Source organism: Scylla paramamosain, chromosome 41 (assembly GCF_035594125.1).
Source record: "Scylla paramamosain isolate STU-SP2022 chromosome 41, ASM3559412v1, whole genome shotgun sequence".
In the NCBI taxonomy this organism is placed as follows: Eukaryota; Metazoa; Arthropoda; class Malacostraca; order Decapoda; family Portunidae; genus Scylla; species Scylla paramamosain.
Genome location: NC_087191.1, coordinates 6809358 through 6825447, shown reverse-complemented (window position 1 = coordinate 6825447; position 16090 = coordinate 6809358). Strand labels below are relative to the sequence as shown.

At 42.8% G+C, this 16090-nt stretch overlaps 2 protein-coding genes across 2 annotated transcripts; one reads left to right on the top strand and one right to left on the bottom strand.

The window, feature by feature from the left end:
- Positions 1-2334: 2334 nt before the first annotated feature.
- LOC135092873 (uncharacterized) lies at positions 2335-5733 on the bottom strand. Its single transcript, XM_063991623.1, has 2 exons — positions 5448-5733; positions 2335-5112 (listed from the first exon to the last, which is right to left on the bottom strand). Exon 2 carries the CDS (start codon positions 5071-5073, stop codon positions 3400-3402), a length of 1674 nt encoding a protein of 557 aa, XP_063847693.1. The 5' UTR covers positions 5074-5112; positions 5448-5733; the 3' UTR covers positions 2335-3399.
- An 8353-nt stretch (positions 5734-14086) lies between these two features.
- Positions 14087-14792, top strand: LOC135092954 (uncharacterized). The gene is made up of 3 exons (XM_063991776.1): positions 14087-14131; positions 14254-14495; positions 14666-14792. The coding sequence occupies exons 1-3, from the start codon at positions 14087-14089 to the stop codon at positions 14790-14792; spliced, it is 414 nt and encodes a 137-aa protein (XP_063847846.1).
- Positions 14793-16090: the final 1298 nt, after the last annotated feature.

Below are 16090 nucleotides of genomic sequence, written 5' to 3'. Positions count from 1 at the left end.
ACTGCTGCTGTTGCTGGTGCTTGCAATAAATATCTTAAAGGAATGTTATTACATCGCTTTCATAAAAAAAAAATGAAGGTTTAATTGTTAATTAGCATAGGCACACCTGACCGGCGAGGCTTAATGGACAGGTGTCATATTTGGTTTCTTCGTTTGTTTGTTCGTTTTTGCTTATTTAGGTTTGGATTTTGTTCTCGTTTTTTATTAATTGTTGACGTTATTTGTTCTGTGTTCTTGCCATAATAAAGCTGTGAAGTATTATTGCTGTTATTATTACTATTTTTTTATTGTTATCATTATAATTATCATTACTATTTTTATAATAATAGTAATAATAATAATAATAATAATAATAATAATAATAATAATAATAATAATAATAATAATTATAATAATAATAATGATAATAATAATAATAATAATAATAATAATAATAATAATAATAATAATAATTATTATTATTATTATTATTATTATTATTATTGCTATTATTATTATTATTATTATTATTATTATTATTATTATTATTATTATTATTATTATACTGGTGATGATTCTAATGATAAAGATGATAATGGATTGGCAAAAAAGTGAAGAATGAGGAAGAGAAGGAAGAGCAGGAGGAGGAGGAGGAGGAGGAGGAGGAGGAGGAGGAGGAGGAGGAGGAGAAGGAAACCTGATTGTACTGCGCTGTTAATTTCAGACACGAAAGAAGAAACTGCCGAGAGAGAGAGAGAGAGAGAGAGAGAGAGAGAGAGAGAGAGAGAGAGAGAGAGAGAGAGAGAGAGAGAGAGAGAGAGAGAGAGAGAGAGAATGTGTGAAATGAAAAAAAATGGAGACACTGAAAATTTGCACTTTATTATAATACAACAACAACAACAACAACAACAACAACAACAACAACAACTTTCCTTCTCCTAAACAACGTGTTTGTTTCGGGGAGCAGTGCTTCTGTTGGTCTGCCACGGGTGACAACTGACTTGCTGCAGGATCTTCTGTACCCAATGTCTTCATGCACACGGCGGCGCACACTTATCTCAGATGTGTCCTGGCAACACTGGATTATTGTCCTTCACTTCTCGTGATGTGATGTGTGGACACACCACAACTTGCCTGCCAAGGATACTGAAGCTGCTTGCTGGAGTTTTATTTATTTATTTATTTATTTGTTTCCAAAGTGGGTCTCAGAAAACTGGTAATAACTGTACGAGCAAACTGCGTCACACAGTCAACAGACTCCACTTCGCAACAAACCAGGTTGTATGTAGGAATGCGGAATGTGAAACAAAAGTAAAAATTTTGAAATATAATACAAAAAAGTATAATTATGATAAGTCTGCAGTTATGAGCAAGATACGTTGATACACAGACATCAGATAATCCCGAGAAATTGTCTGCTGGAGGTGTGTCGACGAGTTGTTGTCTCCTGCAGTGTGTGGACGAGGAATTGTGTGCTGCAGGTGTGTCGACGAGTTGTTGTCTCCTGCAGTGTGTGGACGATAAATTGTGTGCTGCATTTGTAACAAAATATTATGACTCCTGCAGATGCGTGGATGAGAAAAAAAAAATTCCTGCAGGTGTGGGGGAAGAAATACAACACTTCACACAAAACACAGTTCTCTTACTCCTCCTCCTCCTCCTCCTGCTATTTCTAGTGGTACTACTACTAATACTACTAACATTACTATTATAACTGCTACTACTACTACCACCATTACTACTATATCAGCTCTTGTTGCTGCTGCTGCTTACAATACATGTCATATAGGAATGCTATTACATCGCTTTAATTAAAATGTGCTGGTGTATGCAGGTATGTTTGTTAATTAGTGTGGGCACACCTGACCTGTGAGTCTTAATGAGCAGGTGTGGTATTTTTGTTCTTGTTTAATTGTTTGTTCTTCTGTTTTCTTTTCTTGTTCTTTTGTGTTTGGTTTGTGTTCCTTTTTATTATTTGTTGTTCAAGTTACCTGTTATGTTCCTGTTTTTTCTTGCCACAATGCAGCTTTGAAGTGTTATCGTCATCATTGCTACTCTTATTATTATTATTATTATTAATGTTGTTATCATAATGATTATGATGATAATAATAATAATAATAATAATAATAATAATAATAATAATGATAATAATAATAATATTATTATTATTATTATTATTATTGTAATGATGATGATGATGATGGATTTGCATATGAGTGGAAGATAAAAAAGAGGGTCGGCAAAAGCAAGGCCAATATAGTCTATTGGCCTAAGGGAAGAGGAGAAGCAGGAGGAATTTAAAGGAAAAATATACAGCTGCGACCTCACAACCTTTCCCTTTGTGTCTCACAACTAGGGTTTCCTGTTTTTGGGATTTTATAGCATCCCGGGATTCCGGGAAAAATCAAGACATTTCCCGGGATCCCGGGATTTCCCGTAGCAGATAATGTTTGCTAATACTCCTTCTCTATCGTAATTCGTAAATGAACCTCAGTAGTACTTTTTTTTTTTTTTTTTTTACAGTAACAGGAGCGACTCAAGGGCACAACAAAAGACAGAAAAAATACGCTGTTACTTACCCTGTGAAAGTGTGAAATAAGTATTTTTAAATGACATAGAGTTTCCTAATACGTATAGAATATGAATTTTTGCATACTACCATATCCATATAGAAGCTTGGCCAGTAGCACTGGCCACCTCCACTGACCCCCATCAAGCCATCTTGCTCCACAAGACTGTAAACTACACAGAAAATGAAACTATGGAATAACTTTTGCATATATTCAATAACATATGTAAAATAATTTGAACACCATATTCCACAAAACCTAAAAAGTGAATAAATAAATAAATAAATAAACAAATAAATAAATGAAAATACTGAAAGTTCCGAAATGCCCTGAAATTAAAGAAGAGTAGATATTATCTGGTATTTTCCCAGTGTATTTGAATAAAGCTGAAGAAAATAAAAATTCCGTAATGCACATACAAAATCATAAAAAGAATATTTGGAATTTAGGCCCAACTTTCCAGACATGGTAAACGAAAAGAGGGAAGTGGGACTTTAAACACCCAATGCTAGAGTATGGAATGGCCTGTAGATAAAAAAAAAAAAAAAAAAAAAAAAAAATCACAGCTGCAAATGCAGTCATACACCCTAAGAATTATTTTTGAAATAACTCTTCAAAAAGCACAAACAGTCAATACTACGATCACTGAGCTTTGATCTTAGTTTGGTAATAAAAAGGCCAGCTGCTGAAAAAGCCCTTTCAGATTCAACTGACGTTGGTGGTACAGAGTTGAGAGCCTGGAACAATTTTTCTAAATTCTGTGTTCTGTCCCCAGTTGCCTCAAATACACTGAATTCCTTCCCAATGTAGTTACATTCACTTCTCTTTTTTGTACTTTGTGTCTGAATCTAATCTATGGCTGCCTGGAGTCTATCAGTGAGTGAGCTTTGTTGATTTACAGATGTTTCCACATTATCACTAGTTGTAGCTTCTTCATCACTTACTTGAAACAGTCTTCCTAACAGCTGTTTAGCTGACTCCACGATGGCAGACTTACGGGGTAAAGCTAATGGTAATCTTTCCTCACAGCTGTTATAAGCCTTACCACAATGCAGGTATTTCATAAGGCCTACGAGAACCGCACTCCTCCTTTCATTTATTCTGCTATAGAGAGAATTTTGCAGCTTCATTGAAAATGATGACTTTTGTTCATTCAATTCTTTCAACATGAATGAAAACACACCTTCAGCACTAAGAATAGTTGTACCTCTGCATCCCATCCTCTCTGCCCCTAGTTTCACTGGTTGCAGTGCTGTTACTAAGTCATTCAGCACTTTTAATTCCCCATTTGTGATGTTCATTTCCATATTACAGTCAATCATAGCTTTAGCAACTGAGTTTTTTACTTTGAGAAATCGCTCTAGCATGTCTAGCAAGCTGTTCCACTTTGTCTTTGAGTCGAGTTTTAGCATCAGTTCTTTGCCATATTCACTAACAACATACATCTGCAGCTTCTCATTTCTTGTGGGTGATTTTCTAAAAATCTTTACAATTTTCCTGACTTTGTTGATGGTGACAGACAAATCTATGTTCCCTACTTCATCATCTTCCAGATCCTCTAACCTAATATTTTCCAAATCCTCATCTGATACCACCTCTATCATACTACTCAACTCTTCTTCCTCTGGCACAGCTTCCACATCATCAGTTTCCTCTTCTTGGAGATGGGTAACATTTCTCCTTTCCAAACTAACTAAGTTACCATCTGTTTTCTTGTAAAGAACATCACAAACAGCAAGATGTATTCCATGAGCATAACACATGTGATGACAGGTCTTAATCAGTTTGCCAAATTTAACCATGACGCTGGCTCCATCAGTTACACATGCAACTACATCTCTTTCCAAGTTTACCTGAAACTCGGCTAACTTATTCTCAACTACCTCAACTGCAGTCTCTGCTGGTAGTGAACCTGTAATTCTAGCCATTCCTAGATTCCAAAAGGTATCACTAGTATGTAAATTTATGTTCATGTATCTCTTGTTTTTTAGTGAAGTATACTCATCAAGAGATAATCCAAACCTAACCCCAACATTCTTCCTTTTGTTAATATCAAATATCACCCTTTCTTTTGCAACATTGTACTGCTTATGTACAAGATCCATAACAAGAGTTGGACTTTGAGACAATTTGTATCCCCTTGCAAGCATTGATGTCTTTATGAACTCACTCTTGGCAATGGCATTTATGGAAAATCCATCTACTGCAGCTAGCTTCCCAACGATTTCTTCCTTCGTCTCCTCCTTTTTCAAAAAATCAGTCATTTTCTGTTGCACAGAATTCCTCTTCACCTCACTCGTATCTTTATCATGAGACCTGTCTGAAGGACGTTTGAGATTTTCTGTTTTTTCAATTGAATGTTTGCTCTTGAGATGACGGATCATACCACTGGTAGACCATCCTCTGCACTTTATAACTGCATGACACTTTTTACATCGTGACGATTCTTCACATTTAAGTTTTTCAAAATATTTCCATGCATAAGACTCAGTACTGGTTGTTGCTTCTGCCTCGTCTGCCATTTTAATGGTTATGTAGAGTCAGATAATTCAGTAAATCACCTGAAAAAAAAAAAACATTCTCTATATTCCCTATAAGGATGTTGTTGTCACAATAAATCATATCCATGTGAGAGACCCCGTATTTGTAGTCTGTAACACGAAAATTCAATAACGAACTCACATTCAGAGACACAGTTATGAGGAACAGGCGACTTATTTTCTAGTTTTTACACTGTATTATTTCAGGCTCACCCCACCGAAGTAGAATTATGGTAAGGACAAAGGAATGAGGATGTTAGCAATCAGCATGAAGCAGGCCACAGGAAATAATTTCACATTACACAATTAACACACGTTACACACCTTCACGCAGGGATAGAATAGAACAGACTAACCTGACTCAGCGCCAGAAGCCCACCAAAGCAAAGAAGTGTACGAGAACGGTACGTGTCGTCGCTCGTCAGCTGATTCAGCTCATCGCTGTCTCGCTTCCAGCCCAGGCATTCTCTCTCTCTCTCTCTCTCTCTCTCATACATTTTCGTATTTTTTAGCTGACATAAGAAAAAAATAATAAAAAGAAGTTTCCCGGGATTTCCCGGGATTTCACATATTTCCCGGGAAGGAAAAAAAGCCCATTTATGGCCGGGATCCCGGGATCCCGGGATCTCGGGATCCCGGGAAGGAAACCCTACTCACAACACAAGGGGGCAATCACAACCTGCCCTCAAAAGACAACTCTCTTCCTTTACACAAAGCTACATGCACCTAATTACATTTTTTAAAATTAAATATAGCAACTCTTACACCAGCCTCGGAGTCCCTGTCTGAGAAGAGCACTACAAATGTCCTTAGGTCAGACTGCTCTTCTGGTATCGGTCTAAGTGTCTTCACACATCCCTCAACTTTTTCTTCATTAATGTCTGCAACATTCGCTATAGAACACCTCCTACCGAAACGATAATTACTCCCAGTGAGGTCTAAAACACTGGATCAGGGAGTGCTGTGAATTTATCATTAAAACCAGCTGTGACCTCATTGAACGTTTGCCTTTGTATCTCACAGCACAAAGGGACAGTCACAGCCTGCCCTCTAAAGACAACTCTCTTCCTCCACACAAAACTACAAGCACCTAATAACACACACACACACACACACACACACACACACACACACCCTTCACTGAAAAATTCAAAATTATCATGGCGACTCCTACACCAGCCTTGGAGTCCCCATCTGGGGAGGGAACACAAATGTCTCCAGGTCGGACTGCTCTTCTGATAACGACCCTAAGTGTCTTGACATCCCCGTCAACTTTTTCTTCATTAACTTCTGCAACATTCGTGGTCTAAGATCTAATTTTCAATCTGTAGAACACCACCTCTCCTCTTCTAAACCTCATATTCTTTTCCTCACTGAAACTCTGGTGTCTGATGCAGCTGACAGTAGCCCCTTTTCTGTTCCCTCCTGCTTTCTCTATCCTCATTTTCGATCCAAAGGTAGGTGTTGCTTTTATATGTACAACGACTTAACCTGCTCTCATGCTCACGCTCTTGAATCTTCCGAGTTTTTCACCGTATGGCTACGACTACAGACTCACTCTCAAACTTAATTTATCTGTGTTTCTCTGACTATAATAAATTCTTTGACAACTTAACTTCCAAAATGGAGCACATTCTGACTCTCTTCCCTTTCTCCATTCTTGGAGACTTCAATGTTCACCACCAGCTTTGGCTTTCCTCTCCCTTCATTGACCATACTGGTGAACTAGCCTTCAACTTTGCTATCCTCCACGACCTAGAGCAATTGATGCAACACCCTACTCGTATTCCTGACCGTCTTGGAGATACGTCCAACATTCTTGACCTTTTCCTGACTTCTAATCCTTCTGCTTATGCTATCACCATCTCTTCTCCATTGGGTTCCTCCGATCACAATCTCATATCTGTATCATGTCCTATCCCTCCAATTCCTCCTCAGGATCCCCCTAAGCGAAGGTGCCTCTGGCGTTTTGCCTCTGCTAGTTTGGAGGACCTGAGTAGGTATTTTGCTGATTTTCCTTGGAATGACTACTGCTTCCGTGTCTTTGTGTGCTGAGCGCATAGCAGAACTGATAGTGTCAAGCATGGAGGCGTACATTCCTCACTTTTTTTCTCGACTTAAACCTTCCAAACCTTGGTTTAAGACAGCTTGTTCTCGTGCTATACATGATAGGGAGGTGGCCCACAAAAGGTATTTAAGATTTCCATCACCTGAATCTCATGCACTTTATATTTCTGCCCAGAACCATGTCAAGTCTGTTCTCCAACTAGCCGAAAATTCCTTCATTAATAGAAAGTGCCAAAATCTTTCAAGATCTAACTCCCTTCGTGACCTCTGGCATCTAGCCAAAAATATCTGCAATAACTGCTTCTTCTTTCCCTCCTTTATTTCAACCAGATGGCACCACTGCTATCACATCTATCTCTAAAGCTGAACTCTTCGCTCAAACCTTTGCTGAAAAGTATACCTTGGACGATTCAGGTCTTGTTCTTCCCTCTCTTCCATCCTCTGACTACTTCATGCTACCTTTTAAAATTCTTCGTAATGATGTTTTCCATGCACTCGCTGGCCTAAACCCTCGGAAGGTTTATGGACCTGATGGGGTCCCTCCTATTGTTCTCTGAAACTGTACCTCCTTGCCTGCACCTTGCCTAGTCAAACTCTTTCATCTCTGTCGGTGAACATCTACCTTTCCTTTTTGCTGGAAGTTTGCCTACATTCCGCCTGTTCCTAAAAAGGGTGACTGTTCTAATCCCTCAAACTACCGTCCTATTACTTTAATTTCCTGCCTATCTAAAATTTTTGAATCTATCCTCAACAGGAAGATTCTTAATCATCTATCACTTCACAATCTTCTATCTGATCGCCAGTATGGGTTCCGTCAAGGCCGCTCTACTGGTTATCTTCTAGCTTTCCTTACTGAGTCTTGGTCATCCTCTTTTAGAGATTTTGGTAAAATGTTTGTTGTTGCCTTGGATATATTAAAAGCTTTTGGTAGAGTCTGGCACAAAGTCTCTCTGTAACTTCATCTCAAGTTTCCTTTCTAACCGTTCCATTGCTGCTGTGGTAGACGGTCACTGTTCTTCTCCTAAATCTATTAACAGTGGTGTTCCTCAGTGTTCTGTCCTGTCACCAACTCTCTTCTTATTATTCATCATTGACCTTCTAAACCAAATTTCTTGTCCTATCCACTCCACTTTTCCACATCGTTTCCTAGATGTCCAACACTTCAGGAGGTAAACATTTCACGCAGGGAAGCCACAGAAGTCCTGACTTCTGATCTTTCAAAACTCAATTCCTCCATCTATCAACTCGAGACAACCTTTCAGACAATTATCCCCTCTTTTTCAATGACACTCAACTGTCTCCCTTTTCTACATTGAACATCCTCGGTCTGTCCTTTACTTATAATCTGAACTGGAAACTTCACATCTCATCTCTAGCTAAAAGAGCTTTTATGAAGTTAGGCGTTCTGAGACGTCTCCGCCAGTTTTTCGCACCCCCACAAGCTGCTAACTCTGTACAAGGGAATCAAAAGCTTTCTGTCTCATCAACCCCTCTCCTCTAACTGACTGTCTTCAGCTTCTCTCTTATCACCCCAATGTTGCATCTCTAGCTGTCTTCTACCGCTATTTTCATGCTAACTGCTCTTCTGATCTTGCTAACTTAATTCCTCCCCTCCTCCTGCAGCCTCGCTGCACAAGACTTTCTTCTTTCTCTCACCCCTATTCTGTCCACCTCTCTAATGCATGAGTTAACCAGTATTCTCAATCATTTATTTCTCTGGTAAACTCCTGAACTCCCTGCTAGCTTCTGTATTTCCACCTTCGTATGACTTGAATTCCTTCAAGAAGGAGGTTTGAAGACACTTATCCTTCAATTTTTGACTACCACTCTGGACTCTTATGGGACTGGCATCTCAGTGTTTTTTTTTTTTAATTGGATTTTAGTTGCCCTTGGCCAGTATCCTTCCTGCATAAGAAAAAAAAAAAACTTTTATACTAAACCTCATTTTCTTTCCTCACCGAAACATATATTTGAGGCAACTGACAGTAGCCCCTTTTCTGAGATGTTTGGCGTGGAAGTGTACATCCTACACTCTTTCTGTCGATCTAAAACTTGCAAATTTTCGTTAAACACAGCTTATTCTCGTGCTATACATGATAGAGAGGTGGCCCAATAAAGATGCCTAAGCTTTCCAATTCCAGAATTTCATGCAGTTTATATTTTTGCCCAGAATCATGCCAAATCAGTTTTTTCAGCTAGCCAAAAAACTCCTTCATTAATAGAAAATGTCAAAATTTTTTCAAGATCTAACTCCCATCATGACCTTTGGCACCTAAAAACATCTCCCAAAACATCTCCAATAACACTATTTCTTCATCTTTCCCTCCTTTATTTCAACCTGATTTTGTCACTCCCATCACATCTATCTCTAAAGCTGAATTCTTCGCTCGAATCTTTGCTAAAAATCTTACCTTGGATGATTCAGGCCTTGTTCCGGTCGCTCTACCACCCTCCGACTACTTCATGCTATCCAATAAGATTCGTAGCTGTGATGTTTTCCATGCCCCTGCTTGCCGCAACTCTCGGAAGGCCTATGGACCTGGTGGGATTCCTTCTATTGTTCTCCGAAACTGTGCTTCTGTACTTGCACCTTGCCTAGTCAAACTCCTCCAACAGTATCAACGTCCACATATCTTTCTTGCTGGAAGTTTGCTTACATTCAGCCTGTTCCTAAAAAGGGTGTCCGCTCTAATCCCTCAAACAACCGTCCTATCGCTTTAATTTTCTGCCTCACTTAAGTTTTTGAATCTATCCTCAAGAAGAAGATTGTTAAACATCTTTCACTTTACAACCTTCTATCTGATCTCCAGTATGGGTTTCTTTGTGGTCACTCTACTAGTGATCTGGCTTTCCTTGCTGAATCTTGGTCATCATCTTTTAGAGATTTTGGTGAAGTTTTCACAGTTGCCTTAGACATATCAAAAGCTTTTGATAGAGTCCGGCACAAAACTTTAATTTCCTAATTACCCTTCTCTCTTTATCTTCACATGAAATTTCCTGTTACTGCTGTGTTAGACGGTCATTGTTCTTCTTCTAAGTATAAAAACAGTGGTGTTCCTCATGGTTCTCTCTTGTTATCCACTTAGCTGTGAAGCCACAGAACGCCTGACTTCTGATGCCTCTAAAATTTCTGATTGGGGTAGAAATTAACTTGGTAATGTTTAATGCCTCGAAAACTCAATTTCTACATTTATCATTTCAACAGAATTTTCCAGATAACTATCTCCTCTTCTTCAATTAAAGTTTACTACGCTGCTAATTACTTAGGTTCTCTGCAGCTGAACTGCACCAGTCCGCATTAGCATTTAAGAAAAAAAAGATTAATAACAAAAGACACAAAAACTACTACCCAATCGCTTCCCTGGGTGCAGTGTGTAATTCACAACTACACTTACCGGGAGACTACTACGGAGACTCCTATCCTATATAAACAGGCCCGGGAGTACGACCGATAATGACTCACTTGTCCCCATTAAAGGAACTGACCCGGCTACCTAGTATTCCCCCTTAGTCTCCGGTAAACACTAGAGCACGTCTCATTACGTGTGCTCCTTCCAAGGACTGGGTAGCGACTGTTGTGGGAAAGTACTCCTACTGCCTTCTCGCTCCGCTGCTAAAGAGGGGAAAGGGGAGGAAGAGGTGCGACACACACACATACAGACACGCGCCCATACTCACTCCCCACGGTCTCTACTTGAATAAAACATTTTGCTTTTAAAAATTCTTCTGATCAAACAAAAGGGGCTAAATGAACACTAATCATTTCATTGTCAAGGGTAACTCTTCTGCTGCAAACTATGCTAGACTCAAACTGACTGAACAAAGGAAAATAAGGTAAATTAATGGGAGAAGGAGAGTGTCTGAAGGCGAAAATTCTTATGGTAAGTCAATGTCAGTGAGCTGCCAGTCTTAAACGTACCCTAGCCCGCTCTCTCTCTCTCTCTCTCTCTCTCTCTCTCTCTCTCTCTCTCTCTCTTTCTCTCTCTCTCTCTCTCTCTCTGTCTGTCTCTCTTCTCGTTTATTATCTTTTCTCCTTCATCATTCTTATTTTCTTCATTGTGTTATCTCAATATACATTATATATATATATATATATATATATATATATATATATATATATATATATATATATATATATATATATATATAGAGAGAGAGAGAGAGAGAGAGAGAGAGAGAGAGAGAGAGAGAGAGAGAGAGAGAGAGAGAGAGAGAGAGAGAGAGAGAGAGAGTCTGAGCGGTCACGGGGGTAGAACGTGTCACAGGTCACTCCGTGTCAGGGGGACATTTGCGGCGGTTTTTGGACCGGAATCGAAGCTTCTGAGAGCTATCGTGAACATACAAGTGTGACAAAGTGTGTGTTAGTGTTACATCCGTGAAACCTGCTCTGAAAACCTTGAAATAAAAGGTTTTCCTAGTGGAAACGAGTGACCTGACTTCTCTGAGTCGCCCCCACCCGTCCGCAAGACTGCCGACCCACTGACCGTGTTACCACGCCGTGCACCTCGCTGTGCAGCCATGGTTGAAGAATGCTTCCAGCGCCTCTTTGAAAAGCCTAGTAGTCTTAGTGGATACAGACCAGAGTTCTGGTGTGCGGTTTGTGGCAAGAAAACAACTCAGCAGCCACACAAGAAATGCTGTGGGTCACAGAACTGTGCTAACCTGTGCCACGAGCGCTGCATGAGAGAGGCGGCCGAGTTCAAGTGTGGCAACACTGGAGAGCTTCGCGCCTTGGTAGGGATAACCGACCCTGTCACCTTCTACACCAACGCAGCTCAGGAAGATCTAACCCTCCTGCTCCCTTCCCCCTCTCCCCAGCTTGAGGACGAAGACGACCTTAACACGCTACAGAGGGAGGAGCTAAAAAGATCGTAAAAAACCTTCGTCGAGACCTAGCCCCGATGAAAGCCTAGCTGACACACTATAGATCCGTGACTAGTGACCTCGCTGAAGAGAGGAGAGTGTTAGTTGAGGCGATGTCTATAGTTGATACACTCCTGGCCATACAAAATAGCGAGGATATTCAGCAGAGCTCAGTGTCTTACACAGCTAAACCTCACAGACTTTGGGGTGAAGCTGGGCCTAACGCTGCCCCGGCGGAAGGTGAGGTGAGTCAGAACACACCCACCTGGTCAGTGCCCCACCCACCCGTCACTGCCTCCTCTAATCCCTTTCCCCTGCCCCTACCCTGGAGGAGAGTGAGGTAATTCAGAATGCACCTGGTGAGAACTGCACCCTTCCAACACTCTCAATCCCTGCCTCTGTCCCTCCCGATCTTGCGCCTCAATCTCAACCCGCCCCCGAGTCGCGGGAGGCACGGGAAAGACCTGCAGTATGTGGAGGACACACCCATAACGGTTCCGCTGCGAGAAGGGACACAAGTGCAGCTCCACCACCAGCAAAACAGTCAGGACACAGACAGAAGACCTCGACGACCTAATAGGAGGACAAGGAAATCACCAGCAGCAGACACACAGGAGGCAGAGACGACTCAGACACAAACCGCAAAGCAGCCCAAACAGGAGCGGAACAAGTGCCTTCAGTGTAATCGTTGGGGACACTCACAGGATCAGTGTCAAGTCCAGCTCTGTACCTATTGTCATGGGCACTTCCACTCCTCCCAAAACTGCAGGATTAAGATTGCTGACCAGAGGCAGCAGGAGCTTGTACAAGCGGTGAGGCAGAGTAGCCAGGAGACGCTACTCGCCCTAAGAGGCATTGTCTGGCAGCTGCACCATCCCGCCACCCACCTGGGGTCAGGTGGGACTCCAGTGGTTGCCAACTACGGGACCCCACAACCCCAGTCCCTCTGGCCTGGCACCTTACCAGGTCATGCCACGCGATATGGAGCCCTGTCGCAGCCCCAGGCAGCGATGCTGTAACGCGACGAACAGTGAGGTGAGAATCGTGTCAGCGAACTTGAGGGGTTTCCACACTAATATTGGAGAGCTCACTCACTCACTCATTCACTTAGCGTCCGAGTGGTCGAGCCTCCCGTGTCTGCCCCCAGGGAACTTGAGTTGTTAATGCTCAAGGTGACTGACACTCATGGAAAAGGCCTGTTGTGTATTGGGTGTTATCGTCCCCCCTCGCAGGGTGCAGTGCTTTTGAATGACCTAACTGACAACATCGACAATGTGATGATGGCAAACCAGTGCGAAAATGTGGTAATAATCGGTGACCTGAACCACAATATAGTAAGGGACGCCTTCAACACGCTGCTGGTTGTGCACGACCTAAAAAATTATGTCACGTTTCCCATCCACAGCTCCGGCTCGTCAATTGACCCAGTGGTGACTGACCTCCCTTCTCTAAGTGTTCGGTGCTCGCCTCTTGACTTTGTGGTTACATCTGACCACGTGGCAGTACTCACAAAAATCAGCCACCTGAAGAGAGCCACACCCATACGCTTTGGAAGTGGGAAGCGGCAAACTGGGAAGCCATGCGTGCCGCCTTAAGAAGCACAGACTGGGAGTACGTGCTGTGAGGCGACATGGACGAGAAGGTGGAGAGACTCACGGAGCTGCTGTGCGACCTGCAGAACAGCTGGGTGCCCCACTCCACACATAAAAGTAAGGCGTCAGACCAACCATGGTTTGGCGCGGAGTGCCGAGCCATCTCTGATGAAAAGTATCATGCTTGGCATGCTTTTAAGAGGCATCCCACGACCAGGAATCGGCAGAGACACAGGGAGGCAGCTCAGCACACGAGGAACACCCAGGAGTTGGCCGCCGAACAATGGAGAAGTACACTGAAGACGAAACTGAGAGGTGGCCAAGTCGGAACTAAACACTGGTGGAGCCTGGTTAAGGAGCAGCAGGGCGCATCGCGGGAAGGCACCATCCCTCCCCTCCATAGGGAGGATGGCAGCGTGGCTCACACCGCCTGAGACAAGGCGAACCTCCTGGCCAGACACTTCTCAGAGAAAATGAACATCTCTGATCCGGGAAGAGCACCTCCAACTCTGCCTGCAGTGACAAAAAACAAGTTACTGACAGTGGTGATGAGTGAGAGTAAAGTGAAAAAATTGCTCTGCTCATTGGATGAGAGTAAAGCGGTGGGGCCGGACTACATCAGTCCCGTCTGCTCCGTCAGTGCGCCGGGGAGCTGGCGCGCCCGCTGACCTCTCTCTTCAACCACTGTCTACAGAGCAGGAAATGGCCCAAAGCCTGGAAAATCAGCAAGGTTGTTCCGATTCATGAGAAAAATTCTAAAAGTGAGGTGAAAAACTACCGCTCTGTGTCTCTGCTGCCCGTGCTCAGTAAGGTGTTGGAAAGCATCATGGCTATGAGAATGATGGAGCACCTTGAGCGCCATCACTTGCTGTGCACCAGACAGTACGGGTTCTGACAAGGCAGATCGGCCGCTGACCTGCACCTGCTGCTAACCGCGAAGTGGAGTGCGGCCCTGGACAAAGGAAGGGCCACTGTCGCTGTGGCACTCGACATCGAGGGAGCTTTTGACAAGGAGTGGCATCAAGCTCTCATGGAAAGACTTTGTGCTGTAGGTGTCGAGGGGCCTCTACTCCAGCTCTTCACCGACTATCTGAGGGAGAGACATCTGAAAGTTGTGCTCAACGGCAGAGTCGGAAGTACACCCAAATAAAGCAGGTGTTCCCAAGAGAAGCTGCTTAGGCCCTCTGCTATGGAACATTTATATAAATATGCAGACGACATCACCCTGACGCACAGCTACGAGGCAGGGGAAGAGGCTCGCTCCACAGCTGAACTCAACAACACTCTGAACCGCATCGTAGCCTGGGGCAATAAGTGGCAGGTGAAATTTGCACGCAAACATCTTGGCTTCCTTGATAGGGTCCAGGGCCGTGCAAAGAGGTTGATCAGGGAAAGCAGCAGCGCGCAACAGCATCCAGGACTCTGCAATCTTCAGCACCGCCGTGATGTGGCGGGCCTCACGGTGATGTTCAAGATACATCAGCAGCGGGTCCATCACCTCCAGCCTCTCAGGCAGCCCCTTTGGCGGGCACTCGTGGAGACAAGATCAGTCTCCCGAGCTGCCGCCGAACTGTTACAGCCTCGCTGCAGAACATGGCACCACCAGAGGCAATTCATCAACACTTATGTAACCTGGTGGAATGGACTGCTTGCCTCACAGCCACGCCTGGACAACATGACGGCACAGAGCTTCAAGGAGCTGGTGAATGCGTGGCTGCCGTCATGAGAACACCAGGCATCAGAGATGGGCTTTAAGATAGGACACACTAATCATGTTTCCTTTAACCTGTAAAACGTTGCACTTGTATGTAATATGCGCTACAGTGAACTCTATAAACAATTAATGTATTCTGTATAAATAAAAAAAGAAAAGAGAAAGAGAGAGAGAGAGAGAGAGAGAGAGAGAGAGAGAGAGAGAGAGAGAGAGAGAGAGAGAGAGAGAGAGAGAGAGAAAGAGAGAGCCAGGGACGAGACTTAAATTCGTCCTTGTCACGTATATATTCAGCCTGAAACTCCTATGAGATTTATCCACGCAATTATCTATATTTACCACGTAAATTGCCTTACTTTCCCTTTTCCATTTAATTTGAGACTAACCCAGTATTTAGTAGAAGAGTTGCCCTAAACAATAACGTAATCAGAATTCATCTAGTCCTCCTAATTCAATCAGCAGAATTTTTAGAAGTAAAGTAAATACCAGTAAATTCAAGTAAAGACCGCGAGGGGAGCGATGTGTGTGTGTGTGTGTGTGTGTGTGTGTGTGTGTGTGTGTGTGTGTGTGTGTGTGTGTGTGTGTGTGTGTGTATGTGTGTGTGTGTGTGTGTGTGTGTGTGTGTGTGTATGTGTGTGTTGCACTCCTCCCTCTTCCTTGTACCCACCTCCCCTTAGCAGCAGAGGGAGAGATGCGTTTTCCACAGTCACTGCCCAGCACGTAGAAGGAGCTGACGTAATAAGATGTGCTCTAATATTTGACGGAG

Coding starts and splice junctions, on each gene's coding strand:
- LOC135092954 (XM_063991776.1), top strand. CDS start 14,087: ATGAACATCTCTGATCCGGGAAGAGCACCTCCAACTCTGCCTGCA. Junction 14,132..14,253: donor CACCTCCAACTCTGCCTGCA/GTGACAAAAAAC, acceptor CTGCTCCGTCAG/TGCGCCGGGGAGCTGGCGCG. Junction 14,496..14,665: donor CACTTGCTGTGCACCAGACA/GTACGGGTTCTG, acceptor TTTGTGCTGTAG/GTGTCGAGGGGCCTCTACTC.
- LOC135092873 (XM_063991623.1), bottom strand. CDS start 5,073: ATGGCAGACGAGGCAGAAGCAACAACCAGTACTGAGTCTTATGCATGG.